The sequence below is a fragment of the Acartia tonsa genome, chromosome 9, assembly GCF_053477335.1.
Source record: "Acartia tonsa isolate MP-2025a chromosome 9, ASM5347733v1, whole genome shotgun sequence".
Lineage (NCBI taxonomy): Eukaryota > Metazoa > Arthropoda > Copepoda > Calanoida > Acartiidae > Acartia > Acartia tonsa.
In genome coordinates this window covers 15,299,150-15,326,998 of record NC_137268.1, presented here as the reverse complement: position 1 = coordinate 15,326,998, position 27,849 = coordinate 15,299,150, and the positions used below count along the sequence as shown (strand labels likewise).

General features: G+C 39.7%; 1 protein-coding gene across 1 annotated transcript; it reads right to left on the bottom strand.

Moving 5' to 3' along the window:
- Positions 1–1,462: 1,462 nt before the first annotated feature.
- Positions 1,463–27,548, bottom strand: LOC145328302 (MFS-type transporter SLC18B1-like). The gene is made up of 18 exons (XM_080171929.1): positions 27,409–27,548; positions 17,378–17,515; positions 16,919–16,979; positions 16,347–16,395; positions 15,859–15,977; positions 14,589–14,636; positions 12,901–12,998; positions 12,439–12,501; positions 12,242–12,340; positions 11,763–11,913; positions 5,006–5,041; positions 4,543–4,633; positions 4,099–4,181; positions 3,642–3,701; positions 3,239–3,354; positions 2,770–2,885; positions 2,183–2,277; positions 1,463–1,763 (listed from the first exon to the last, which is right to left on the bottom strand). Exons 1-17 carry the CDS (start codon positions 27,499–27,501, stop codon positions 2,187–2,189), a joined length of 1,512 nt encoding a protein of 503 aa, XP_080028055.1. The 5' UTR covers positions 27,502–27,548; the 3' UTR covers positions 1,463–1,763; positions 2,183–2,186.
- Positions 27,549–27,849: the final 301 nt, after the last annotated feature.

Below are 27,849 nucleotides of genomic sequence, written 5' to 3'. Positions count from 1 at the left end.
GAGTAAAATACCTTAAAACTATTCCAAGACTCAAATATAATAATTATGCGAAACCTAGTGCAACTCTGAAATGGAGAACTTAATCGGTTGGCAAAATGATTAACAATTCTATATTACATGCACATTTCTTATAAAAATGATATCTTGTTATTCGCAACTTATGGATATATTAGTCCTGGCGTCTTTCTTATCTTCACATGCATCATTATGTAAATAGTTAGGATCAAAACAAAGACGATATTTATGTACACATTTTTAAGGCAAAGCATCTATTCTAAAACTTCAAAATTCGGCTTTAACTCAAAGCGTCTTACTTGTTTCAAATATGGAAGTTAGTGATACCTAAAGAAAATTAGGCATACCTTCACTATATATACATAGATGTTGTCATTCTTGTTTAAATGTTATTTAAGTACACTTTAGATTCTTAAATAGTTCTTTAGTAATTTGAATCGCAATGTTGTCATCCTTGTTCAATAACAAACAAAATTAATTACATTATCAGATAAATATTTCGGTGCTTACCCTTAAAGTGCCTATTAATCACTGAAATTCCTCCCCCATGTATTTGACATTAATAGAAAAAAAGAGTGGGTAATTTTTTTCCCTATACCTTATCCATGCAGAATGGCATAACCCTACGCCAGGTCCTGTCATGCGGTTACCTAACCCAGCGGGTCTATCCAGTTCTCTATATAACCCAACCTAATCTGACTTAACTAATGAACAAGCAATCAACAAACTACCCCCACCCAAGTTATCTTCCATTAAATTCAAAATAAGGGTGGGGTTCGGTGCTCGACTAGGCTTTTTAAGGCCAATATTTCTTCAGAAAAAAGATTATCTTTCTTCTTTGTAAGATCAAGTTGAAGGTTATTTAATTCATGTAATTAAACATAAATTTAAACAAATACTTTGAATAGGTTTTACCAAGGAAATCCAAGTAAATATTTAGGTGTATCTATTGGTTAGATAGATAAGCCTAGTATACCTTTTGTAAGGGATTCTCATTCAATTGCATAATTTTATACGGTTAAATAACTGTTTTAACTTTAACTAAATAGTTTAAAGATAATGATACCTAGGACAATTAGGCAGACTATCAATGTTGTTTTAATTATCTATATTTTGTAATTATGTCATCATTGTTTATTTGACGCTAGTTTTTTCAAAATTGAAGGTTATCTCTTTCAAAAGAAAAGTTTGTTTAATTACTAATTTTTGCCATTCTTTATTTGCAAAACACAAAGTTTAAATTTATAAGAAGAGTCAATGCAAAAAAAAATATTTGTCACAAATTAATATCACACTTTTTCTGTAACCATTATAAATTTGTTAATTTTTTTATTGTAGTTTAATACTAGAAAGGTTGACAATTATACTTTCTTTATATTTTAAATTAAACCTATTGTACCTATTGCATATCTTTTTCATGAAAAGTTTATTTATGTAGAAAAACACATTTCAAATTTTAATATTTTATTTCTCTACTAATATCAGTATAAAACAAATTATAGTTAAAGCTGCAAATATAATAATAATATGATTTAGATTTTTTTTGTATTAATATATAAAAAAAAATGTTTAAATAAAAAAAACTGTTTGGTGGTGGTCATATTGTAAATAAAGTTCAATTTACTTATTTTTTAACAAAATTAGAAATATAAATAAAAATATGCACTATAAATAAGATCATCAGATTGAGATTACAGAATCAAAAAAAAAACTGGATGTGTTTTTTTAATAAGGTCCTCCAACTGAACCTAAAAAATATGATTTAAATTTTTTTTTTAAATACACTTAATATGCGAGGCCTCTGGTGGCACTTGAAGCTGGTGGGGGATTTGAGTCTACCTCTTACTTTACATTTTAATTTAAAGGAAAAGAGTAAAACAGTTTGGGGTGATTTATTTTGTATTGGGAAAGGTACCCTCCCCCGAAATAGTTATAATAAGACCTATGAGAAGCTTAACTGTAAAAGACAAACAGTAAGAGACAGATAAACACACAAACTGACATCCTGTTACTTTTTAGTACCTATTAACTGTCTATTACTTTCAACGTACGCCAAGTATATTGATAAATAACAAAATAAAAGTTTATATCTTTTTGCATACGCAAAGCAGTTTCTATAAAGCTTGATTTCCCTCCTCACTATATAGCCCTGTAAGCAATTATTTACCTAGTCAAGCTAGTAAAGGATCTCCTTCTTGTCCCATACCCCTTCTTGCCAGTGAGGCTGCTCCAAGTCCGCTTACTCCAGGACGTGCCATTGATCTGCAAAATTCAACATTAATGGGTGCTTTTCCCTCCTAGATTCCTATTGAACATAGAAACCCTATCCATCTTTTCATCTTTAAAATTTATTTAAAAAATTGGGGAGTTCTTTATGCTTATCCTCTACAGAGCTCTGCCTACAGTTCACTGACTCTCCTTTGTAACTTTGTAACTTGTAATTTTGTTCGACTTTGAAGGAAACTTTCTACTAACAATTTTTCAGCCATTTAAAACATTTCTATATCAGTAAGTTCATCATTTTATATCATAAAAATATTTAAGGTTGTAAGTTATTTGTGTCATTGGGTCACCCTATGACACCAACCCAATTTCAGAAGACGAAGTAAGTCGCTCAATGTGACGTAATAAAAATGAGGGATTATCCATCTCTTTTTTTCTTTGTCTTCCAATTTCAACCCATATTTTATTAGTTTACTCTGACGTATGGCCAAATCGTGTTCTAGAGGGTACTGTGCTACTATAAGTATGTACCTGGCCAGCGAAGAGGCCATATAAGAGCCTCTGATGCTCTCTGAGAACTTTCTGCTTCTGGGAGCAACCTGGACATTTACTCCGGTTCCGTAACTGGAAGGTGGGATATCTGCAACCTTTAGAAAATAATAATAATTAGATTTACAAACAATAAACCAAGGAAATCTTATAGGGGGTAATGGGGTAAGTACACCAATACAAGTTTTTAGAAACTTGTATTCCCCACCCTCATTTTGGACATAAAAAAAGATTGGAGGTTCAACAAACATTCTATTTAAGTCCACGAGTAATTTACTATTAAGTTATCCCATAAAAGTAGCCTTAAACCTGTCAAAACAAAGCTACCCTAAATTACATAATGATATAAAGGTAGGTTGGTTGAGCTTTAGATCCTGATTCACATATACATATTTCAAGATAGTCAGAAAGACATCCAACTACTTAACTGAATAGCACAAAATAAATTTACCTCATCTGTTTCAGAAATAGTGGAAATGCTTCTAGTGACAGGAGCCTGTGGTTCATTCCAGGTGGCGATAAGGAATCCAACCAGCAACAGGATGGCAATAATCTCCATTCCAACTAACGGTGAATCAAGTTCAAAATTAAAGTTTTTTTGTTTGTTTGTTTACTACTTTAGGTTAGGTCAGTTTCGCAGGTTTAGACATTTATTTCAAAAATGAAAGTGGGGTTTGATTGCTCAACAGACACTTTGTGAGAAAGTACAAAAAATAGTAATCAGCAAACAGTATTTCCTAAGAAAATGATAATTTTTTTAATAAAAATGTCATCATAATAACAAAAAACAAATATACAAGACTTTCTTTTATCATTTAGGTGTACAATTGTTAAATTATTGAGCTTGATTCCTATAAAGAGTAGAGCCCACTTGAAGGTGAGTGCATCATACAAGATTCCACCAAGTGTGGGACCTGAAGAAAAAAAGCAATGATTAAAAATTTGTCTCAAAAGAAAATATGGATTTTATCCTATTATATGAAATGGTGAGGTATTTTTGGCTGAATCTTAAGATCTCATTATAACTGAAACTAGATTCTAGGTGCACAGCTGCTAGATTTATCTAAAATAGCTCACATAATCAGGAATCATTCGAATATTTTTCAACTTTTTGCATCTGGATTATAGAATGATGTCTTCAAAGGTCTTATATTAAATTATTTCCTGTTGTTTTTGATATCATAATAGACAAATAAAAAGCAAACGAAAATTTAAAAAAAATTAAATATGTTTTGTTTTGTATAAGTAAGGTATTGCCATTATTCAAAAAGAAATGTATTAAAGTTGAGGAATTTGAAGTTATAAACTCACCAACAAAAGCGCCAAAAGCAAAGACAGAAGTCCACAGTCCAGAAACTAATCCATAGGTGTCGATGGTATCTGGGAATCCAGCTCTAAATTAAATATGGGTTTAGTTCATAATATATACCATAGATGTGTCAATAGGTGTCGACCTCGTCTAACATTCAGACTTCAAATGAAAAATTTTGTTCAGTTACGAAATTAATCCATAGATGTTGATATTGTCTATAAATCCAGCCATAAATGTACATGTTACATAAATATTGTAAAAAATGAGAATTCAATGATAAAAATTTAAAAATCAGAAATTAGTTTTTACAATGAAAAAGATTTTGTGACTTCAATTAAGAAAAATAAGAAATATTCTGCATTCAGCATTTTTTTTAAAAACAACCTTCAATTAACCAACAATTGAATGCGCGGCCGCCGAACCTAAATTGTTAATTTGCTTACTTGATAGCTGATTTATGTGCATCAGAAAATCCGCCAACAACAGAAGCACCGAGACCAAATCCATGTAGGGTCATACCAAGGACAATTGATACTAAAACATTTATTTTTTTGATTTTAGATAACAGGTAGCAGATTTCTTGCTTTTAACGGATATCTTTAAAAAATAGGCCACTAGAACTGGTTCTCAGCAATGCTAAAACTCATGTGTACCATTGTATTACAGACAATTTTCTACAAATATCTAAATAAAATAATAAGATTGTTATCCCGAGCCTTCGTCCCCTCAGGGCTAGCAAAACTAGTTTAAATATTATAATTTTTTCATTTTAGTATCAGCGGAAAGCTGTCTATAATACGAAGCAATAGATAACTATTCTGAATAACACAAAACGATAGATATAGCAATGTAATGCAATGTAAAGATGACTCAGAAAATTATATTGTGGAAAAAATGTATACGTACCAAGAGATTTGTGGAAAGGCATTCCCTTCATAGGACCTGAAAAAAATACAAGACATCACTAAAAGACCATAATATTGTGGTATTCGGCGACCCTGAGCCATGTTATGTAGCAACCCTGAGCTTGGTTCGGAGAAGGGCCGAGGGCCCTCCCCCGAGTACCGGGGAAGGGGTCAGCCTGACCCCTCCCTATGCTTTAAAATTAATGATAGATTTTGACAGCCGTATTATGGCTAAGCTGCATTGTTTGGTTTGGATCATTGTTGCCCATTTTGATTAATGTATATATAGTTATATTGATTTTGCTTTAGTATTATTTATTCCAATCTGTGTATTTATTATTTGTTGTATTATAAATTAGTAACCTTTGGACCCTGAATAAAGTAACATCTGAATAGACTTTGTTTGTTGTTTAGTGATAGCTAGAGAAGCCCAGCTTCTCTATAATTATACGTGTCCACGTCTGTTCGCACTGCCGTAGTCATTTGAACTTGGGTAACGGCCATTTAACCGAGGCGGTTACCACAACTTGGTGACAGCTGTGTGAGATTACGGCAAAACACAAGTGTAGAGCAGAGTGCAGCTGAGGTTAAGGTACTCCCAGCAGTGAAACTGGCAAAACTGACACAAGCAACCTGAATTACCCACCCTGGATAGCAAGGTCTAACTCTGTATCCGGCAGTTGTGGAAGCGAAACCTAGCAAAAGACCACGGAGAGTGGCAGAACCAGAGCTGCGGAGAGCAGCGAGATCGGACGAAAGACCGCGGAGAGCGGCGAAATTCGACAGAGAACCGCGGAGAGCGACGAAATCTAACGGAGGATTGGGCGCTCAAAGGCTGAAACAAAGCCTGCGGACGGGCTGAAACAGGCCAAGTAATTGCAGACGGCTGAAACAGGCCCACTACTTACTGCGAAAGATAGCGGGATTCGAACCCACGGCGCTGCAGGACGGAACATTCCCTGCCGCCGACTGGCTGAAGCAAGCAAAATAGCCGCGAGCTGTGAGCGAAAATACGAGTGTAGTGTACCAAATAGGAGAAAAACTACGTTAACTCCAAGTATCCTGAGAGGCTACAGCACAGCCACCCATTGAGAAAAAACAGATATTGTATCAGATTTTATGGATTGCCTCCCTGGTGTGAAGGCTAAACAATAGATTTATGGGCAGGGTTTGGTAAACAATTGCCATGAATTTTGATAAGCCAAAAATAGAACCCAGGTGCAAGCTAACAATGCATTGGTAAACACTCGGACCCCCAAACCTGCAGCACGGCAAATACACCCCCCTATCCCAACAGAAGGGGAGGGTCCACCCATAAATTGAAGTAAATACAATCGAAGGTGACATCTGATAAGCCAAGGATTAAGGGACAAGCCCACCTACCTTATAACCCAGTCACCTCAAGCCCGCCCTCACCCCCCTCCCCACCTGGGGAAGGGCGTCCTTACCCCGTCCCCTCACGCGTTCCCCCTTCTCCCCGCACTCGGATAAGTCCGTCTACCGTGCAGAGACAGAGACCGGGAGAACGGAGCGCAATTCATGGGTTGCGCAGCGAAGCTCGGAACGCAACGAAATCTGACGGACAAAGGAGATAAAGCGGACCAATGAGAGAGCAGATTGAGGGATAGATGCGCGTTTCACCTGTGTGCGCACTCTGATGGCGCGTAGGCGCGTTGTGAGAAAAGGGGTTCACACACACACACAGGAGGGGAGCTACTCTATAGCATACAAAAGATATATTTTTAGAAAAAAAAACTTGCAAAGCTCCTCCCCCTATCTACAGTGTGATAAGGAAAACTAAATCAGTTCCTGACAGCAGTTCAGACCCTCAACAACTCTCTAGACCTACCAGCCTACCCTAAAGCTGAGAAGCTAGTGAAAAGTACCCTAGTATACACCTATTTTATATATTTGTAGTTCAAACTACCAACCAAGTGATAAACGGTAGCGGTTGCTAGAATAGTGACCACAAGTGTAAGCAGCCTAGAGTGTTGGCTTAGAATTAGTGACCCGACGCTGAACCTTTGACCCGATGGAGCAACAACAAGCGCAAGGAGGCGATCAGCTTCAAGGATGGCTCCAGGACGATCCCCAGCCGGCTCCAGCCGAGTACCGCAAGCTGATGTTGAGTAACCTGCCGGAGTACCGAGGACCGCCCAAGCAGTCCTGGAACTCCCACATCTGGAGGCTGGAAATGTCATGGGCGGCTTACCGCGTACCCGCCCATGACACGCTGAACCACTGCAACGCCCTCTTACTATCCCTGGCGGGGCAGGCGGCGGAGATGGCCTCCCACTTGTTTGGGGAGGCAGGCCAAGCCTTGACCTACGAACAAGTCAAGGCCGAGTGTGAAATGTTGTTTCGTCCAGCCTATGAGTCCCAGACCCTGAAGCAAGCCTTCAGGGACTATAGGCAACACTCGACGGAGCCCATCCAGGCTTATATCTCCACAAAGTGCGCCCTGTACAGGGAGGCCTACAGCCACAAAGATCTGGAGTTGCTCATTGATGAGCTTAACCGTGGCATCCGCAACGCCAACGTGAAGCGTGAAATGATGGGACATGAGATCGCCTCGGTACACCAGCGCTGTGGGCCACTCAGAAGGAATGCCGCAGTTTGGGACCATCCCAGCCAGGATCAATGTGCTGGGAGGAGCGGCTGAACCCAACCGGGTTGGCCTGGGCTTCAGCCTCAACCACATGGGACCGGAGTACGTGCAGCCAACCAACATCGTGGAGCCAGAAGTCCTGCGGCCGCTGCCCTTCGGCCTCAACATGTTGGTACCCGCCAGACCGAGTCCCCCGAAGGAGGAGGTAACCCCTGTCACCCCCAGCGAGAGACGAGGGGCGCTACCCAGCGCCACCGGGACGGTGTACGGGGAGGCCCATGCGGCCGCCGAGCGGGAGAGGCAAGAGGCGCTAGCCAGCGAGTCTGAGTCGATGTATGGGACACCAACCGGCGTCGCCACCTGGGAAGGACGAGAGGTGCTACCCCGCACCACCAAGCTGATGTCTGGGGCGACAACCGTCGCCGCCACCTGTGAAGACTGGGGGGTGCTATCCAGTGCCCCCACGCTGGTGCCTGGGGCGACAACCGTCGCCGCCACCAAGAGACCTGGACCCTGGAACGAGCCCGCAGCCCCAGAGGAAGGGGTGACACCCGTCACCCCCAGTCAGCACGAGCCCCCAGCCAGCAGGGAGAGTCCAGCTGTCCCTCACCCTCAACTGCGTCCAGCTGTCCAGCCCCCTCAACCGAGCCAGGATAAGTTAAAATTGACAAATACATTGTACCCAAAATATTGTAACCCCCCAGCCTTGCCTGTGCCCCCCGCACTAGAGGCTGGGGAGATTGAGATTTGGGGGTATCAGGAATTGTCTGTGCCACATGCACCTGAGTTCCTAGGGCAGGGGAGGGATGTAATGCAGGGCGAGCCTGTGCCACACGCACTAGAGCCCCATGCCACTGGGCATGCCATGGATGAGGGAAGGGCCACCTTGAGGCTAGGGGAGCCAACGCCCAGACAGGCGCCAGTCGCCTGTCAGTCCATCATTGGGGAGGGTATCGGGAAGCCCCAGGCGTCTAAGGATAACACTCAATGGAAATTTATATCTAGCCAGGAGCAGACAAGCAGTCCCCCTTCCCAGGAAGCCGTTGTGGCCAGAGCCGAGAACCCCCAGATGCGCGCACGAGGATGGTGGCTGTCTGGTAGGTTTTCCCATTGGTGGATGGTTCTGTGGGGCCTATTGCTAGCAGCTGTGTGGCCTACGGCCAGCTATGTCTTAGTAGGGTGGGACTGTGCCAACCCCACCCATGTCACCGCCTTCAACAAAGAGCAGATGTGTAGCAAAGAGCCGCTACACCAGGAGGTGCCTCTGGGCCATGAGGTACATATCCTGCAACAAGTTAAGATCCGGGAGACCACAGGGTATAGCTGTCAACTCACAGTGTCCCAGTGGACATTCAGGTGTGGAGTCTAGGGCCACCTGAAGGTGACGTCGGTCCCCACCCTCATGCGGCCAACCAAGATTGACCCAGAGACTTGCCGGGACCTGGCCCGGAGCCGAGTCTACACCCTGCCAGGCAAGACCAAGCCATTGACGTTCCAGCTGAACCACCCCCTGTTCTTCACCCTTGATATGGTGGGAGCACTGGTCAACAGCCCCGAGGGGGTGGGTTGTGAAGGGGAGGACGTCCATTTTGAAGGCCAACTGTACCGCAATGAGTTAGTGCTCCAGGAGCGACGGCTGCTGGTCAAGGAGGAGACCTACGTAGTCGAGAACGGACGGGTGGAGTCCCAGTCCGACCACCTGACCCTGGCGTGTCCCCAGTCCGAGCTGTCCTGCGTCACCGGAGAGGCCAGATACATGTGGGACCACCTGGGGAGAGATTGCCCCTTGAGGCTGATCCGCAGCCTCCAGCCCAGCCTGGTGATGGATGCATTCCTGGTTGACCATCAGGCGCAATTCTTTATCAACATGACTACCCCCACCTCGATAGTGAACTGCGACTTTGAAGCCCATGCCACCAACCACCCAGCATTGTTCGTGGCAGCCGACCCGGCCGCGGCAGCGTTGCCCAGAGTATTGGCTAGGGACGTGGATGTCCCCCTCCAGGCCCAGATACACGCGGCCTACATCGGATTTACCCTTGAGACTCGGATGCGAAGCGCAGCAGCAGAAGAGGTAGCGGCCAACTGCTGGAAGCTCCAGCAGCTAGACCCGGCCCATCTGGTGCGTGTCCAGGGGAGCACGTTCTCTATCTTGAGGGGAGATGTATTGCTCCAGCTTACCTGCCAGCGTAATAAATACGTGGTAAGGGAGAGCAATGAATGCTGGGACAAGGTGCCGGTGGAGCCCACAGGATTTGTAGATGCCGTGACAAAGGTGTATAGCGGTCACGCCACCGAGATTCCCTGCTCCTCCACCTACCCCCTAACTGTACACGCCGAGGAAGGGTGGATAGAGCTAACTCCAGCCCCTAAGAAGAGGCCGCCCCCGCTGGATACACCCAAACAACTGCTGACCGAGCCCTTGGATGACTTTAGCTCGGGAGGGTTGTATTCCCAGGCCGAGCTGAATGATTGGCAGAAGCTACTATTGTTTCCGGCGTATAAGGCCGCCATGCTGACCGGCCTGTCTTATGGCTCCTGCGTCCAGCAGGGAAGCTGTTCAGCCACCGGAGACCATGGCATAGTGTCCTATAATATTGACCGACTGGCGGAGGAAGGGGAGGAAACCCTGGATGTCTGGGCTGGATTTAGACAAGCCATTCACGAGTGGGGAGATGGCGCAGCCATACTGTGTTTGTTGCTGTTGATTCTCAAGCTACTGGGAGACTTAACCATCATCTCCCTGGCAGCAGCACAAGGAGTTGTACGTGCCGCCCTGAACACGATGTCGCAAGTATTCCTGTATCACCCAACCTTGTATCGCAAGGCCTTGGCCAGGGCCAGAGCCAACCATGCCAAGTCCCGGGACTTTTCAGTGGACTGGGATGCCATTCCTATTGGCCGGGAAGCAGCCGAGGAAATGGTGTCTATGAAGTCAGCCGATAGTGGGAATGACCGCCTAGGCAAGCCTGGGCCGCACTCCGGAAAGCCCCGCGGCCCCTCGGGAGGCCAGGCTGCCGCCCAGACAGTCAACCTTGTAGCCAGTGCTCCAGCCACAGCCAACCAGAACGCCCCGTTGCTGACCGGCCCCGCAGCGGCCGCGCCCCATGGTGGCCTGACACCCGCTGGCACCGAGCTACGTGCCCAACAAAAGCCAGCCTCTACCTTCTACCCCACGTTGGGGGCCCATCAACTCTAAAAAGCACCACTAGGATTCCATTGAATGGTTAACCCTTGTAAATAATAGTCCCATAATGAGCGGGCCGAAGGCCTCAACCACTGTCGGAAGTCTGGTGGGGAAAACCCCCCTCCCAGCCTTCCGAGGGGAGAGTTGTGGTATTCGGCGACCCTGAGCCATGTTATGTGGCAACCCTGACCTTGGTTCGGAGAAGGGCCGAGGGCCCTCCCCCGAGTACCGGGGAAGGGGTCAGCCTGACCCCTCCCTATGCTTTAAAATTAATGATAGATTTTGACAGCTGTATTATGGCTAAGCTGCATTGTTTGGTTCCCCCACCCCTTCCAGGGATGGGGGATCATTGTTGCCCATTTTGATTAATGTATATATAGTTATATTGATTTTGCTTTAGTATTAATTATTCCATTCTGTGTATTTATTATTTGTTGTATTATAAATTAGTAATCTTTGGACCCTGAATAAAGTAACATCTGAATAGACTTTGTTTGTTGTTTAGTGATAGCTAGAGAAGCCCAGCTTCTCTATAATTATACATGTCCACGTCTGTTCGCACTGCCGTAGTCATTTGAACTTGGGTAACGGCCATTTAACCGAGGCGATTACCACAATATGATCAATTACATCCTCTAATTGTAATACAAAAACCTGTATTTAGTTTATTTTTTTTCCTATTAAAATAAGTATTTTTTTATTAGTTCTAAATTTTCTTTTTCGGTCTGATTTTTTTCTAATATATGATAAATTATTTTTTCTACCTACTTTCAATACCTAGAATATAAAGTAGTAAGGTTTTTGTCCGGAAATTAAACTTTTGAGTTCTCCATTTTGGGGAAGCTTAAAATAGGGCCAGGGATGGTTTTAGGCTATTTTTCTAGCTCGTTCCTACCTTCCAGTGTGGGGCTCCTAGATATCAGAGGGACAACCACTTGTTTTTTATAAGAAAAAAAAACTGACCTAGAATAACAAAACCAGATCCAATAAGAACTGCGCCAACAACTTCAACAAACTTAGGAGAATTTCTGGTAATTGTTGAGTCACAGAGACAGCCCCACAGGGGTAAGCTGATACCGTAGGTGCCTCCACAAGCCATGAAAAGGGCTCCAACCTAAACAAATAAAAAAATAATACTATACATAAAGACTAGGTGCATTTGGAAGTATGGAGACATCGTTCTTTAACACTTTCAATTTCAATTTTGAAAAAGATAAGAAAAATGAAAATTACAGTGGTATTTTTTCCAAGGGCGATTTCTCTATGGTTGAGGTATCTTCTATGGACCCATAAAAAGCCTCAGAGGGTTAGCAATTAGCAAGAACTTAGAGTACAGGCAGATATCCCATTACTTAAATATAAGGATAAGATTTAATAATAAAATTGAAAAAGATTAGTAAACTGTAATACAATAATTAGACGAATTATAATTAAAATCCTACCTGGAAAGATGTAAGTGGGTGGCCATTGATCTTGAGGTCGTGTAAATGAGGCTCCAAAGTTGTTTGCAGGAATCCCAAACTGGCGGCTGCTGTCATAACCTTGACGGTAAGTATTATAAGAATATTTTGTCAGCTGTGCAATACAGGCGATACATTTTTTTTGAAATTTTTGAAATTAAGTGTTTAATTGAATATACCTTGAAAAGAGCGATGGCAATAGATGGTTTCATCAGAGCTTGCTTCATACTTGGCTTGTCTCCCTAAATATACAATAAATTAAGACTTGATTCTTATTAATTTTAGCTATAGTTTAGTTATAGGGACATCCTATCAGTTTCATCAATTGGGTTATACTGGCACAGAACCCATCTTCCTTTATTAAAAATTAAATTTAGATTAAGGGGGATGTATTTAATGTGGTTGTTTTTATTTTAGACCAGGTTATGTTAGGTTATATTGGGTACAGAGTAGCCCCCTAAGGACCAGCATGTGGGGAAAACTAACACCTCTCCCCCCATTGATACTCTTTTATGCCGGATAATGATATTTATTTCTTTTAACTTTTGAGCAAATTAATATAGTTTATAAACATAAATTTTTAAAATTACTGAAAAAATTAATTATTTCTATCTATACTTTGTACAAATAAATAATTTTACCTCAATATGAATAGAAGGTGGATTGGGTAGAACAAAAAATATGAAAATAGAGGAGGCAAATAACAGAGAACCCATCACAGCAAAAGGCAGGGTAAATCCTGAAATAATATAACAGAAATTTAAAAATAACTTTAAAATAAAATTTTAGATTCACATTGTTGATAAATAAGATATCACTAAATCCTTATATCAAAGTAACAGGATATGTGTTTGTCTGTACTGAAGGAACTCGCTAACCGCAGATCTGATGCGGTTCTCCTTTAGAGTGTAACTTTCCATAGGTCATGAAAACTATGACTAATTTTGTCCCACGAGAAATCGACCCTAGAAAAAATACCTTCCAAAACTTTTTTTTTTATTTTAAACTAAGATTAAATATCAAGTGCCCCTAGAAGCCTCTATGGGCGTATGCACTAGTTTACAGGGAGTAAGGGAGGGGACAATGGATCGAATATTCAATTTTTAGGAGTCTTAGACTTTGGGGACTGGCTTAAAGGGAACATGCAAGAATTTAGCAGTTTCTAACCAATCTTGGGGACCAATTATGAATGACGTCACGCAAAATCATGCATAATCTCGCGGCAAACTAGCGCGTCAACAAAAAGATAAACAATAACAAGCAGACAGAATATTTTGATTTTGAAAATTATTTTGTAAATTGAATCATTACATTTTTTATATCTAATTCTTGTTTAATGTTAATTCATTCCGATTAGTTCGTTGTAGAAAGAAATTATATTAAGATTATTAGTTATTATGAGCAAAGCCTTCCTATAATTAGGTCCCGCACATTTGTACGTCCGTAACGATTAGCTCTTTTTGTTACTTTAGACATGTTAGATGTTTCTTATTGATTTAATGTAAAGGCAAGTTTTTTGTCTTTAGCTTAATATTTCTGTAATTAATGATCCGATTAATTTCAAAATTTTAGGGAAAATTCACGAAGTCCTGTTGTTCAAGGTTTGTTTTTCATTAAAATCTCAAGATGGTGTTATTTTATTTTTCTGTCCTGGATGCTAGGAGCGCAGCTACCAGTTATCCTAAGATATGCTACTTAAACCTTAAGATCTTTAAAATTAATATGTACTTATGTTCTCAACTATTTTATTTATGTAGTATGAAATTTTGACGCAAGGTATCTCATTTTTATTTCGTTAAATGAAATAACTTGAGTTAAAAGTTCTGTAGGAAGGTAATTGTTTTAGTAAGTTTTGTAATATAATTATTTAAAGGCTTTTTCATGTCTAAGCTTTTTAATAAATACAATAAGAAAATTTGGGTAAAAGAAGTTGTAAAAGTAAAATGGTCTGTTTCCTTAATTTTCCGAAGTTGAAATAATAACAATTATGGAAATGAATTGTAAACAAGGGTTTCGATCTCTAGAACAAAGGCTTGTGGTATAGCATCAGTTTAAGGATGGTGCATTTCGAATTAATAACAATTCAAAAAGTCAAAAATGTCCACGAAAGGTTGCTATATTGCAAATACTTGTTTTATCTGGAAATATCTGGGTTTTCAACCTTAAAGGGTCACAACTATAAAATTGAATTAACTGCCCATTGTCCCCTCCCTTACTCCCTGACTAGTTTAAGAATAAAGCATTTTGGATGAAAAGTTTTTCAATCTGACAAGAAAACATTAAAATATAAAGAGTAGCTTTGAAATAAACAAAATAACGACAACCTTACCTCCAATTTCATATAAAGCACCACCAACCACTGGACCTACAATTTCTCCTAAAAACATACAATAAACATAGGTATTTGATGGATTTGTTTTAGCAAAATAAGTATTTAGAAAGATTTATCATAGCAATCAAAAGCATTTTCAATGTATCATAATAAACAAACAACATAAAACGGTAGTGTGTGGAGTCATTAGAAGGTGAAACAAGGATGACAACATCCATAAGTAGCGAAGCACAAAAATCGTATACAAGTAGATTTAAAGTGAATTTTTTAAAAATCAAGAATAAATTTATTGGAGAAAATAAACACAAAACCTTGGTTTATTTGTATGATGACGACAGTCAAAGTAAATTACATAAAAGATGCTCATAACAATGAGAAAAATTATTTTGATACTGGTTTGAAAGTTTGAAAATAGGACCAAAAACAATAAAAATATGGGGAAATATGTAAAACATATAAAAATAGACAAAAACCTGCTAAAAGGCAGTTTGACCGCCACGATTGTTTACTTAAAACTACCGGAAATTTAATTTTGATATCTATAACTGAAAAAATCTTGAAAATCGGAACATAAACACCAAAGATATGAAGAAAAATCTGAAAAATATAAAAATAGCCTAAAACCTGCAAAGGACAGTTGGACTGTCATGGTTGTTTCCTGTAATCGACGGGAAATTTAATTTTGATATCTATTTCTGAAAAAATTTTGAAAATCGGATCATAAACACCAAAGATATGGAGAAAAATCTAAAAAATATAAAAATAGCCTAAAACCTGCTAAAAAGTGGTCTGACCGCCATTGATGTTTTATAGTTAATTGTGCTCCTTAATGATGGGAATGTCGTCAAAAAGTTTCAGCCTTTTATCATTTGTACGAGCTGAGTAAATCCCATTTCCCCCATAGCGTTACGGACTGACTGACTGACGGACTGACGGACTGACGGACTGACGGACTGACGGACTGACTGACGGACAAAGCGAATTATAGAGTAGCTTCGCTACTAAAAAGGGGTAAGCAGTCCTACCTATTTCTAATTTTAGGGGGGATGTTGACATTCCCTATATCCCCATACCAACTTAGAGCGCCTATGGATAAATGTGTCTTAAAAATAATTCATCAGAAAATTCTATAATCAAGATAAGATGATTCATATCATTCTGTGTAGTGTAAATCCTTTGTCCCCTCGGGGCCAACAAAACTGGTTTTAATCTTTTAATTGTTTTCATTTTATTATCCGCGGCATTCGATTTGATAAATAACTCTTACCTATTCCAAAGAACAATTCAATCAGAGAGAACATTGATGCAACTCTGGTCGGAAATTCTCTTGCAATAGCGCTGAAACTACCAGTTAAAAAGGCAGAATTGCCACAGGCTTCAAACATTCTAATAAAGTTAAACCAAATGTATTTTTTTTTAAATAGCGAGGTTTGTTTTGCTTATCTTTAGGTTTTATATGGTTATTTGGAAAGTTTTTCTGAAGGATATGTGAAACTCAAATAAAAAGTTGTTTAAAAGGCAAAATGAAGGCAATAAGTCAAATAATTTGGAAGATAAAAAAAAGTGGTCCACACTTCTATCTTAAACCGTTTGAAAGGAACACATATAGAATAGATTCACTACTAAAATATCTATATTATCAAACTTAGAAGCAAATTTAGCAGATATTTTCAAATTTAAACATTCTTATTCTATTGAAAAATAGAGAAGAATAGTAATGATTAATAACAAAAGTTGTATCATATTGATATTTACCTGAGAATAAAAGAAAATGCCAGGAAAAGTTTGCCTGACTGCAACATACCTGAACAAAATTCAAATTCATTCAAATTTTAGAATATCATATCAGTAAACAAAATATGGAGAGCCCAGAACCCTATCCCCCCCCCCTCCTAAATTTTTGTAACATTTGAAATAAATTTTCTTTATAAATTGTCTAACCCAACATTACCTAACCTAACATGAGCCAAAGGAAAAAAAAACTACTACTGTCCCTATTTTTTAAATTTATTTTTCAAAATAGGGAGGGGTGAAGGATATGTGATCGACTAGATACTTTGAGAGAAAACATCGTCATATTTAATTAATTTGATATAACATTATGCTGCTTTTATACGAATTACGAGTAGATATATTCCCTGAAGAGTAGAATCCAATCGGTTACCGAGATCTTAAGTTTTAGACAGACGGACAACAAGCTACTTTGTATTATAGATTGACAAATAAATATTATCAAATGATTATTAGAATAAAACATTTAATCTATGTATGTTAAGGATTAAATGCTTTTCTAAAGTCAAAATGCAATAATTCAGAAATAACCTTACCTAAACATCCATAAAGAATAAGTATGACACCAACAGCACCGATACCAATATTTAATGTTCTCTAAATATCAAATAAAATCATTATTTACATAACTACTTATTTTTTCTATTAGAAAATTTTAGATTGACAAGCGAACAATGATAAAATGATACAGCGGACCAAGTAAATTATATGGTAAATGGTTAGACAGACTGACGGACGGACATATTAAAATATAAAGAGTAGCTTCACAACGAAAAAATGTTGTATGATATCATTAATAAGGGTATTATTACTTATGAAAAGAAGAAACTTTTTGTAAAATATCTGTTTTATTAGGAGGTTTGTCGATAAATCACTGAATATGTAATATTATTATGTTATATTTATCATTAATTTCAAGTTTTTCAATTCATTGACGATCTTTCACCACCTAGTTATAGACTAGCTGCGCTGCTAATACGAAATACATAATATACCTTGACTCCAAATTTATTGATATTATTTCCAATGATAGGACTGACAATAAACACAGTGATTTCAAAGGCTCCAAAAACGAGGCCAAAATGCCAAACCTCGAGTCCTTTGCTCACAGCCTCACGAGGGTAGAAAGGTGCCTAAAAACAAAACGTGAAGAAGATTATTTCCATGAGAAAAAAGGATGATAACGGTCATTTGAAACCTATGTATGATATCATCCTATGCTTTTTTTTGTTGTTTTTGTATCATTTATAATTTGTGATAAAAATAGGATATCACGTATTGCTTCGGATGCAAGAGGCCCCATATATACTTACATTTTGAATTCTTAGGTAAAAACGCAGGAGTAACAAACGTCGGAGTAGATAAACATATTATTCCATATCGACTTATGACTCACCAATTCAAATATATCTATGTATTTATTATCAAAATAGGTAAACATCAATGGAAAAATGGAAAAAAGCTTTGCTTTTTAATAAATATTATAGATCTAAATTTTAAAATCTGGATTGATATAAAGTTATAATTAGTCTAATTGTTTCGGTACGCATGCCTTGCCGTACACGAAATCTTAATCTCCGAGCCCTCCGAATGACCAACATGTGAATGTTTACAAATGTGTATTTATTACCATGAAAACGGTGAATCTAAAACAAAAATATAAAGATTAATTACATAGCATTAATGGTTTATTATTTTTGTATATCGAGGTTGCGTGATTTCAATTTAATTAAAAATATAAAATTTCTAAAAAACTTTAAATTGGCACGAAACATATTAAATAGCATCAGAAATTGATAATTTTAGATTCAAATGATCAATAAAATTAAGGAAAATATTCGTATGTCAAAAGTTAGCAGTTAAATGGTCTATTTGTTGAAAAATTAATGTTTTAAATTTCTTCGTAAAAATATACCATACTACACTTATTATTAAGAATTAAGATAAATTCTTACCACATTATGATGTCAAACTAAGCAGGAAGGCTTATTTGAGATCTTCCACGGATTAGAGCGCATGTATATCCATCCAATACATTATTTTTATTCACGTAGCTCTTCACATGGGAATCAACAAGGAAAAAATGTGCGCGCCTTTGTTTGTTTACAAGCGAAGCGCGGAGATAGTTAGGAATGCCGCGTAACACACTCATTCTCTGGTGTAAGGAAAAAGGGATTAATGGGTTCGAACTTGCCAGGGAATACAAGAAAATCATTCCAACACACACCCGTCTAGTCACTGGGAATCGAACACAATAACTCATCTTAACATCATGCGTGCAGACAGTGTCCACAAATCACAATCTCATAACGCATAAATTACAAGAGTTTAAAATGGCATGGCCATCAGGCCTAAAATTAATTATGGTAACTTACGAACACCACAATAACTCAAACCGACTCCACTACCACATAAGGATAGGAATAAGGAATGGGAAAAGCATTCAACATTCATGAAATGCACATTTACCACTCACACATCTCATTAATCATGGCCTCATAATCTCAATTAAAGTTAGAATTACAGACCATGTAATTGCGAATACATGAATTAATAATCAATAGTACCTAAACTTTGATTAGGTACCTACATAATAATAGGCAAATGATTTTTTATATTAAAAATCGCATCAATAATTAAATAATCAACTCAAACTTTTAATCAAAAGAAAGAAAGATTAAATAATGACATTTTTTCTACTAAATCTTTTTGCTAGAAAAGAAAAATAGAATTTTCATAAAAAACTTCTCAAAATTAAGCATTTTCTCCAGCGGAAAAATACTCGGGCTTACATCTAGACATTCTTAGATAAAATAGGTAAATCCTTAAATCTAACATGTTTAATAAAATAGATACTTAAATCTAAATAAAATATGACTGTGAAAAAAATCATCAAACATCGGAAAATTAAAATCTCATAATTTTAAATCTTCGTGAATCAAAATTGCGTAAAATAAAGTTGCAATTGAAATATGCAAATTAAATTACCAAAATAAAACAAAAGCTCAATTATAAGAAAAGAACTTCTCTAAATGCTGAGTTTGCAATTTCTCTCTGTTTTAAGAAGAAAGCAACTTGTACATATTCATACAGTCAAAATTAAGGCAATTTGGGGCCTCAGTTAGAATGAACCCCTCAAGATACAAACTAACCAATCTTTCAAATATTAATAATGCCATGTTCCAGCTATCCTGACGGACGTTATGTCTTTCCATCACAATTTTTTGATACTGCATAATTTCCGACAGGATTTCTGGCGCAGGGCTCCATCAACTGAAAATAAACATAATTAGTGATGTTTAAATTAAATCAAAAATTAAAAGAATCATGAATAATTCAAGAAACTTTAGAATCATCAATCAAAGCAATCAAAATAAAATTATCTTATGCTTTAGTTTTGCCGTTCTGTAGTATGTCTGGCCGAGGTAACAGAGCTAAGATACACTATAGAGCGGTCTTATTAAGCTTAAATCTTCGAACTCAAAGAATCTACTTAATTCAAGACGAAAAAAATCTGCATTTTTCTTTAGGTACATCGGTTAAAAGGTAAATAGAAATAATTTTAATATATATGTAATATTAAATTATCTATGTGATTATAATAAATCTTAAAGAAATATTTGTATGATGTAAAAAATTTCATTGTGTTACTTTTTATCATATCGAATTTCAATTAAACAAGGATAAAAATGTTCGTATTTGCGTAGGTACCTAGGAAAATTTCCGCGAAAAAAATCCCTGGTCCCGGAAAGACTTAAATCATTGAAAAAACTTGCGTAAACGTATAAATAACTTAAGTTTGCATTTCAAATGAAAAAATCTTGCGTCGATTTGAAAGTTTAAACGAAATTGAGTCAAAATTTGCGTTTTTTGTCTTTCGAAAAAAAATATCTGATAAATCTACCGTAAAATAAAATTCAAAGTTAAACAAGAACGATACTTATACTAAACTTTGGGTAGATTAATCTTGAGCAGACGTCTTGCGGAAGTCTCGTTACTCGTGGCGGCTGCGTCATCTGATAATTTGAACTTGCAAACCACGGTCCTCCCACCTGGGCGCACTTCTTCCACACGCCCCAATCTGAACTTCTTCATCAAATTTGTGCTATCGTCGATCAGCACCACGTCTCCCGGCTCGAGCAGCACCTTGTTGCTGCGCCACTTGACGGACTTGAGTAGCTCAGGCATGAGCTGCTCCTTGTACACCTGATGGAACTGACGGGTCAACTCCTCCAAGTTCTCCAGCCTCCTGGTGATGGGCTCTTTACAACCTGTCTCAAAGGTGCAGATTGCATCGTTGGTCCTGCCGCCTAACAGATCAGCAGGTGAAATTATTCTCCAGCAATTGACGTCATCTCCTTGGGTGGCATAGGTCAATGGCTTAGAATTCAAGACTTTTGCAGTCTCAGCACACAATACCAATAAATCATTGAAGGTTACAGTAGCACCAGCCAACTTCTTGTTCAACACACGCTTGACCAGCCCAACCTGCCTCTCCACAGTACCCACGAACGAGTGTGCTGCGGTGGGCACCAGATGCCATTCAAAATGCATTCGGGTATCCTTCAAAAGTTCATCCATAATTCGCTTGGCACCGGCCATATTGGTGCCTCTGTCTGTGGTAACCCTTCTAGGCATATTGTAAAACGCCTGAAGTTTTCTCAAGCCGACCAGCACGGCTTCAGTTGAATAATCAGTCAACACATCAACAAACACAGCCTGTGTAAATCTACAGGCCACAATCAACAACCAAACTTTGTACTTGGTTTTGGAACTCCTGGTACCAACGCCAGGCTTCGTAACTTCGATCGGCCCCGCAAGGTCCATATGCACCTCCTTGAAGGGCACAGAGGGCTCGACACGATCTGGCAGAATATTAGCAATTGCGGGACTCGAACGCTTGGCATATTCAATGGAACATGCAGCACAACTCTTGACCACTTTCATAGCCTCCATGCGGCTATGTGTGATCCATGCATACCTGCGGCTTTGCGCCAACGTCTTACGATGGCCTCCATGCCCCAATTCATCGTGGGACTGTTGAAGGATGAGCCGCGCCAGCCTGTTAAGGCGGCTGAGCAAGACAACACCTGGGCTGTCCTTCATAATCTTCCTGGGGCCTCCAGCAGCGGCCTCAAGAGCCTCATCTCCTCTCCCGGACATTTTCAATATTGTAAATGTCCTAAGAGGATAACATCCATCATGACCCACAATGGGCCAACAAACCTGGACCTTGTGATGATACGGTTGAAGGGAGTCAAATTTCCCCTCGGCGTCCATGGTCATCTCCTCCTCTTGGTTGAAGGAAGTCAAAAACAGGTCACAAACAAAATCCATGTATGTATTTGTGAAAGTATAGTTCTCATGATACTTAGAACTATCATTGTTGCTAACACCATCCTCATTTGCTGCAACGCCACGTTTCTTGATAAGCAGCGTTTTAAAGCAGTTGGCAGCCTTAAGAACTGCGGCCACAGTCCTCCTTGCCTGCCTGTAGGTCCTTCTTGCCAGAGACCTCCAAAAATCATTGTCCACTACCTGTGTGAACATTACCTTGAGCTTCGCCATCTTGGGATTTAGCTCGCTCTCGGGAATGGATGCATTTACCTCACCCGCCGTCTTAACGGGCCACTGGTCCTGTTCCAGGCGCAACCAGCTTGGACCTTCCTGGTATGTAGATCCAGGTTGTACATCCTCAATCGTACACAAACCACGCGTTGCCAGATCGGCAATGTTGTGCTGGGTTGGAACCCATCTCCAATCTTCAAGGCTCGTCAACTGTTGTATCTCGGAAACACGATGACTGTTAAAAACATTTAACATAACACTGTCACTGGATAGCTGAGCTAGGGCGCAGCTGCTATCACTAAAAAACACTTTGCCAGAAATGTTGAAAGGTAGGGCTCTGGCAACAGTATCCACAAGCCTTGCCAAAATTAGACAACTAAGCATTTCTAACCTTGGTATAGACTCAATCTTCACTGGTGCGACACGTGACTTGGCGCAACACAAAACTACATCATATCCTCCAGGAACTGGCCATCTCAGGTAGGTGATGGCTGCATAGGCCTGGTTAGATGCATCGCAGAAACCAACAAGCATTGGAAGCCCCAACGGCTTATCAGGAACCATCGAACGTCTAAACGACACATTTCCAAGTGCCGAACGGTCCTGGAGGCTGGACACGAGCTCCGACCTCAACTCTCCAGGTATAACATCATCCCAGTTGCATCCATGTATGCAAACTGAGCGTAGACAAAGCTTGGATTTAAGCAGCAATGGCGCTGCTAGACCCATTGGGTCATAAAGTTGTTGCACAATTCTCCAAACTTCACGTTTAGTTATCAACTCAGGTAGACTTCTCCAGAGGTCCTCCAGATCCAGATCCTCCAGTAACTTTCTACCCTTAATCTTCTCGCCGTGGTTGGCTCTGACAGGTAGGAACAACTTATCCTGTTTAGGGTCCCATACAAGGCCCAGAACTTTTACACTGTCAACATCATCTCCAGAATAAACAACAGATTTAAACTTGAAATTGCCAGGTGCAATCATATCCTCCAGCTCTTGGACCAGCTGGACAGCTTCAGGTTTGCTGTTATGACCGCTCAAACAGTCATCCACGTAAGTACAAGTCTCCAATTTGACCGATGGAGGATCTTGATACAAAATAAATTCGGAACTGAGTGGTTGCTGAACATCTCTCCACACATCCTGCTGGGCTACAACGTCACAACCTCTAATCTTCTCAGATCCATAAACATCTTGAACATCCTGCTGGGAACGTCCACCAAAAATACGACCGGTGAGTCTGAGGGCGGTCACGGCCATATCTCCAGCCAAGGCCTCACCAAAGTTGATGGTTTTGGTAAGGTAGACCTCTGGCTCTCCATCAACTGTATCAGCGAAAAAAACACGTTTCAGCTGAGAATCTTCATAGGTAGCTAATAATGAATTATAGAACTTCTGAATATCAGCCACGAATGCACACTTATAACTTCTGAACCGGATAAGATTGTGCATCAGAGTATATAATGGAACTGGGCCGTCCATCATAATACTATTGAGGCTTAGCCCCTTGCAGCAGAGGCTAGAATTGGCGCATATCCTCAAGGGCGTGGAAATAGACTCTTTATATGCGCAGACTAGGCTCGAATAATACACGGGCTTAGTATAAGCTAGGTCTTCTGGCGAAGCTTTCTGATACACTCCACGAGACACAGCTTCTTGAAACACTTGGCAGAAGGTGCTGTATTCACCTTTTTTAATCATTCTCTGCCGGTCACGTAAGCAGATCTTATAGGCCTGCTCTGAATTGTCAAATAACACACTTGGCGGCTGCTTGTAGGGATATGAAGCCGTCCAAACATGGTTCTCAAGATCTAATGTCAGACCTTCTTCAATCAGCTGCCGCTTACGCACATCCAAGGCGGACTGCCCGGCGGCTATGGCGGCGCAATGACGGCAGTTCTTACAACCGCTGCACATTGATGGCGGCTGTATTCCCAAACTCTCAGTACTCAGGAACTCCATCTTGCTGACCTCCAACTTCACAGCTTTACAGGCGACAGGATTAGCAACAGTCCTGCCATCTGCAGACACAACTAAATAGCCTGTACCAAATAAGCTTCTGTACAGTCTAGAATCACCAACCATTTTATCTGCACACGGGAACATAGCTGGTGTTAAATGGCCGATTAAAACATCAATCTTGCCGTCGACCATAGAAAAATTATCAGGCTTCATGTTGAAAATGTCGGCGGCGGCTGTAGGATCAATAGAACGCAACCCTTCTTCAGTACCAATGCTGGGCACTACCGCCGCCTCCAGAATATGTGAATTCCGGTTGCGGTCAACCAAACAAATCTTGACTGTAGGACATGCTTGGCTCTTTCCATCTGCCAGAGAAATAGTAGCTGTGCGACCAGTTGATGGCAACTCTAACTTCTTGGCAATACTTCTAGAAATCAACGTCAAATTTGCTCCACTGTCCCACATGGCATTGACGGTGACTTGACGTTTGTCAGCCGCCAACGCCGGGACCTGCTGCAACATCAGCATAAAATTGTTCTTGCTAAACAATTGTGATTCATACACTGCCGCAACTTGTCCACTAGCAACTGATTCATGTAATAATGAATTATGAGGCTGGTTGCAACTGTCAATGGTACAGCTGCCAAGCTTATCGGCTCTGGGACAATCGGCCACCCGATGCCCTTTTTGTAAGCAGAGCAAACAGGCGCCTATCTTCTTGATGAAGACTTTGCGTTCAGGAACAGACATATCCCTAAACTTGGAGCACTTAAACAACAGGTGATCAGAGTTACAACCTTCCGACGGGCAAGGCTGTTTCTTCTTGGTCTTAGCTGGAGACCTAGGTTTACCAACGGCTGTAGCTGCGGCCGCAGGATTACCTTTCTTCTTGGAGGGGGTGTCTACATCGATTGAACACCTCATCAAAATGGCACCACGCTGTTCCTCTATAATCTTCAACAGCTTAGGAATATTTGGGGTATCCATCGAGCCCAACGCCAGGTTGAGCTTGTCCTGGAAATCACGTGGCAACTTTTTGGATAACATTTCCAAAAGAATAATGGTCAACCACTGGCTTGTGGTGACTTCCTCATCATCATCATCTTTAGTCAGCTGCTCGAGCTGGCTAACTGCACCACCAAACTCTGCTAAGACTGTCACAATCTGGTTGGAGTCCGACGGTTTAGGCTTCTTCTCCCATTGGTTGAAAAGGCAGAGCATCTGACGTGTTTTGGACTTAAAACGTGCGTCGAGGTAAGCCCATTGAGATTCATGTGATTGAATCTGAATTAACTGAAGTCTTAACTCTTTATTTTTGCAGACCTTTTCACTGCTCAACAATAACTGTAAATATGACGGGTCCTGTCCTACGGTAAGCTTTTTAAAATTGTCCTTGAAACTTACGTAGGCTGACTCTGAGCCGTCAAAGCTTGGAAGAAGACGTTCGTCAACACGATTCATATATCCTGGCGTGAACATAGAACCGGTGCCGAACTGTGGTGTGCCAAACGGCGACACAAATGGCGATGCTGTCGAAGCACCCGCCGTCGTTGTAGGTGGCTTCACAGGTTCAAGCTTAACCTCGGCCAGCCGTTTCATCAAAGCAGACAAAGTGTTTATAATTGGTTCTGGTAAGGGAAAGTATGACCCTTTAATAACCTTCACAATCTTTAAGCAACGATCATATAGTTCAGCCTTATGGTCAGGCAAATTATCACCAACTAAATCAACAACACTTTGAATGTCACTAAGCTCCTCCATAGCATCTAGAGCATCTTTCAGAGCGTTATAATCTTTTTGCACAGTAATTATATTAGAATAAATGTCACTAAACTCCTCAAGCTCTTGGATTCTCACACCAAGCTTGCTAAAACCGACCATAATGCTATCGAATGTCTCGAACTTGTCATGGACAAGGATTGACTCCTTAGTGAAATGTCTAACATCAAGCTCTGAAGATTCACTGACCAACTTCATCACTTTATCTAGTTCACTGGTTAGGGCCTCGACGGCTGGGCGCAGCCGTAGTCCCAGTTGAGCGCCTTTATTCTTTTTAGGACCCATGATTGTCACAATAATTAACTGTACTGATTACGATTATAATAGTGTGTGGTAAGGTATCACAACCAACACATTCACAAAACTTCACAGATATTTTCTTAGCCGCATCTGTTCTGTCTCGTTTTCATTGTTTCGGTACGCATGCCTTGCCGTACACGAAATCTTAATCTCCGAGCCCTCCGAATGACCAACATGTGAATGTTTACAAATGTGTATTTATTACCATGAAAACGGTGAATCTAAAACAAAAATATAAAGATTAATTACATAGCATTAATGGTTTATTATTTTTGTATATCGAGGTTGCGTGATTTCAATTTAATTAAAAATATAAAATTTCTAAAAAACTTTAAATTGGCACGAAACATATTAAATAGCATCAGAAATTGATAATTTTAGATTCAAATGATCAATAAAATTAAGGAAAATATTCGTATGTCAAAAGTTAGCAGTTAAATGGTCTATTTGTTGAAAAATTAATGTTTTAAATTTCTTCGTAAAAATATACCATACTACACTTATTATTAAGAATTAAGATAAATTCTTACCACATTATGATGTCAAACTAAGCAGGAAGGCTTATTTGAGATCTTCCACGGATTAGAGCGCATGTATATCCATCCAATACATTATTTTTATTCACGTAGCTCTTCACATGGGAATCAACAAGGAAAAAATGTGCGCGCCTTTGTTTGTTTACAAGCGAAGCGCAGAGATAGTTAGGAATGCCGCGTAACACACTCATTCTCTGGTGTAAGGAAAAAGGGATTAATGGGTTCGAACTTGCCAGGGAATACAAGAAAATCATTCCAACACACTAATATAAATAAATTATGAAATAAGAACATTTGCCAAATGCTGATATAGAAATGAATAAATATACAAACAAACAAAATTATACATTATATCTTATCAATATAAGTGATTTAATTGAATGATTTGTTTATATTATGTATTCCTAGATAGAACTTCATGCTTAATGTAATAAGATTCATAGGTGTTCAAATAGTTATTTGAAACATCGTATAGTAGACAGCTTTCCGCTGATATAAAAAAATGTAATTTAATATGCGTTGGAATTTGTCTGTAATACGATGCTATACATGATTTTTTTTAGTTTGGATGGGAACCGGATCTGATCCAGCGGGTAATAATCGGTTTCGAAGCCATACTGGAAATTATTTTAGAATCATGAAACTTTTAGAAAAATGAAAATAATTGAATAATTTATTAAATTTTATTTTGCCTCTACCCATGGCTTGTTCTTATAAGAGAAGGTGTCTGATGGATAGACATACAATACTGTTTTTATTATAGAAAGAATTTTTCCAGAATGGCTTCCAAATTGATGAATATCCGCTGGATTAGAACCGGTTGAGTGCCATACTACTATCTTACTATCCGCGGAAAACTGTCTATAATACGCTGACTATACCTGCATAGAGACACACATAGCATTGCAGAAGTTGACGACGACAAAGGTGACTACAGTGAGCCACTGGTCCCGGGTCAGGTTACCCATCCCCATCTTTACAGGTTTTCTGGCAGTCTACTCCAAGTAATCTAAAACTATCTGAAATAGTATCGATATATTATTGCTAAGATGTTGCACCAGATTTTTTATGTACTTTGATGCACCAGATTTTTTATGTACTTTGATAAAGTGATGCTTGCAGCTGGCTAAAATAACGGTACCCCCATCCCCTCCCCTAGATATACCACACTTTTCTGGGATTTTGCCGAGTCAAGTATCAACTGTTGGGAATATCAAAGGATGACTCCATGCAAAATTTGAGCCGGATCCGGCCAAAACCGGCCGTGAATTTTAAGAAAAACCGGTTTTTTCCGGTTTTTAGGGGGTATCTGTAAATCGATT

Excerpts from the sequence above, each read along its gene's own strand:
- LOC145328302 (XM_080171929.1), bottom strand. The coding sequence starts at position 27,501 with ATGGGGATGGGTAACCTGACCCGGGACCAGTGGCTCACTGTAGTCACC. Across the intron at positions 12,341-12,438 it reads TTGCCATCGCTCTTTTCAAG|GTTATGACAGCAGCCGCCAG; the intron begins GTATATTCAATT and ends CTTACCGTCAAG. Across the intron at positions 2,278-2,769 it reads ATGGCCTCTTCGCTGGCCAG|ATCAATGGCACGTCCTGGAG; the intron begins GTACATACTTAT and ends TGAATTTTGCAG.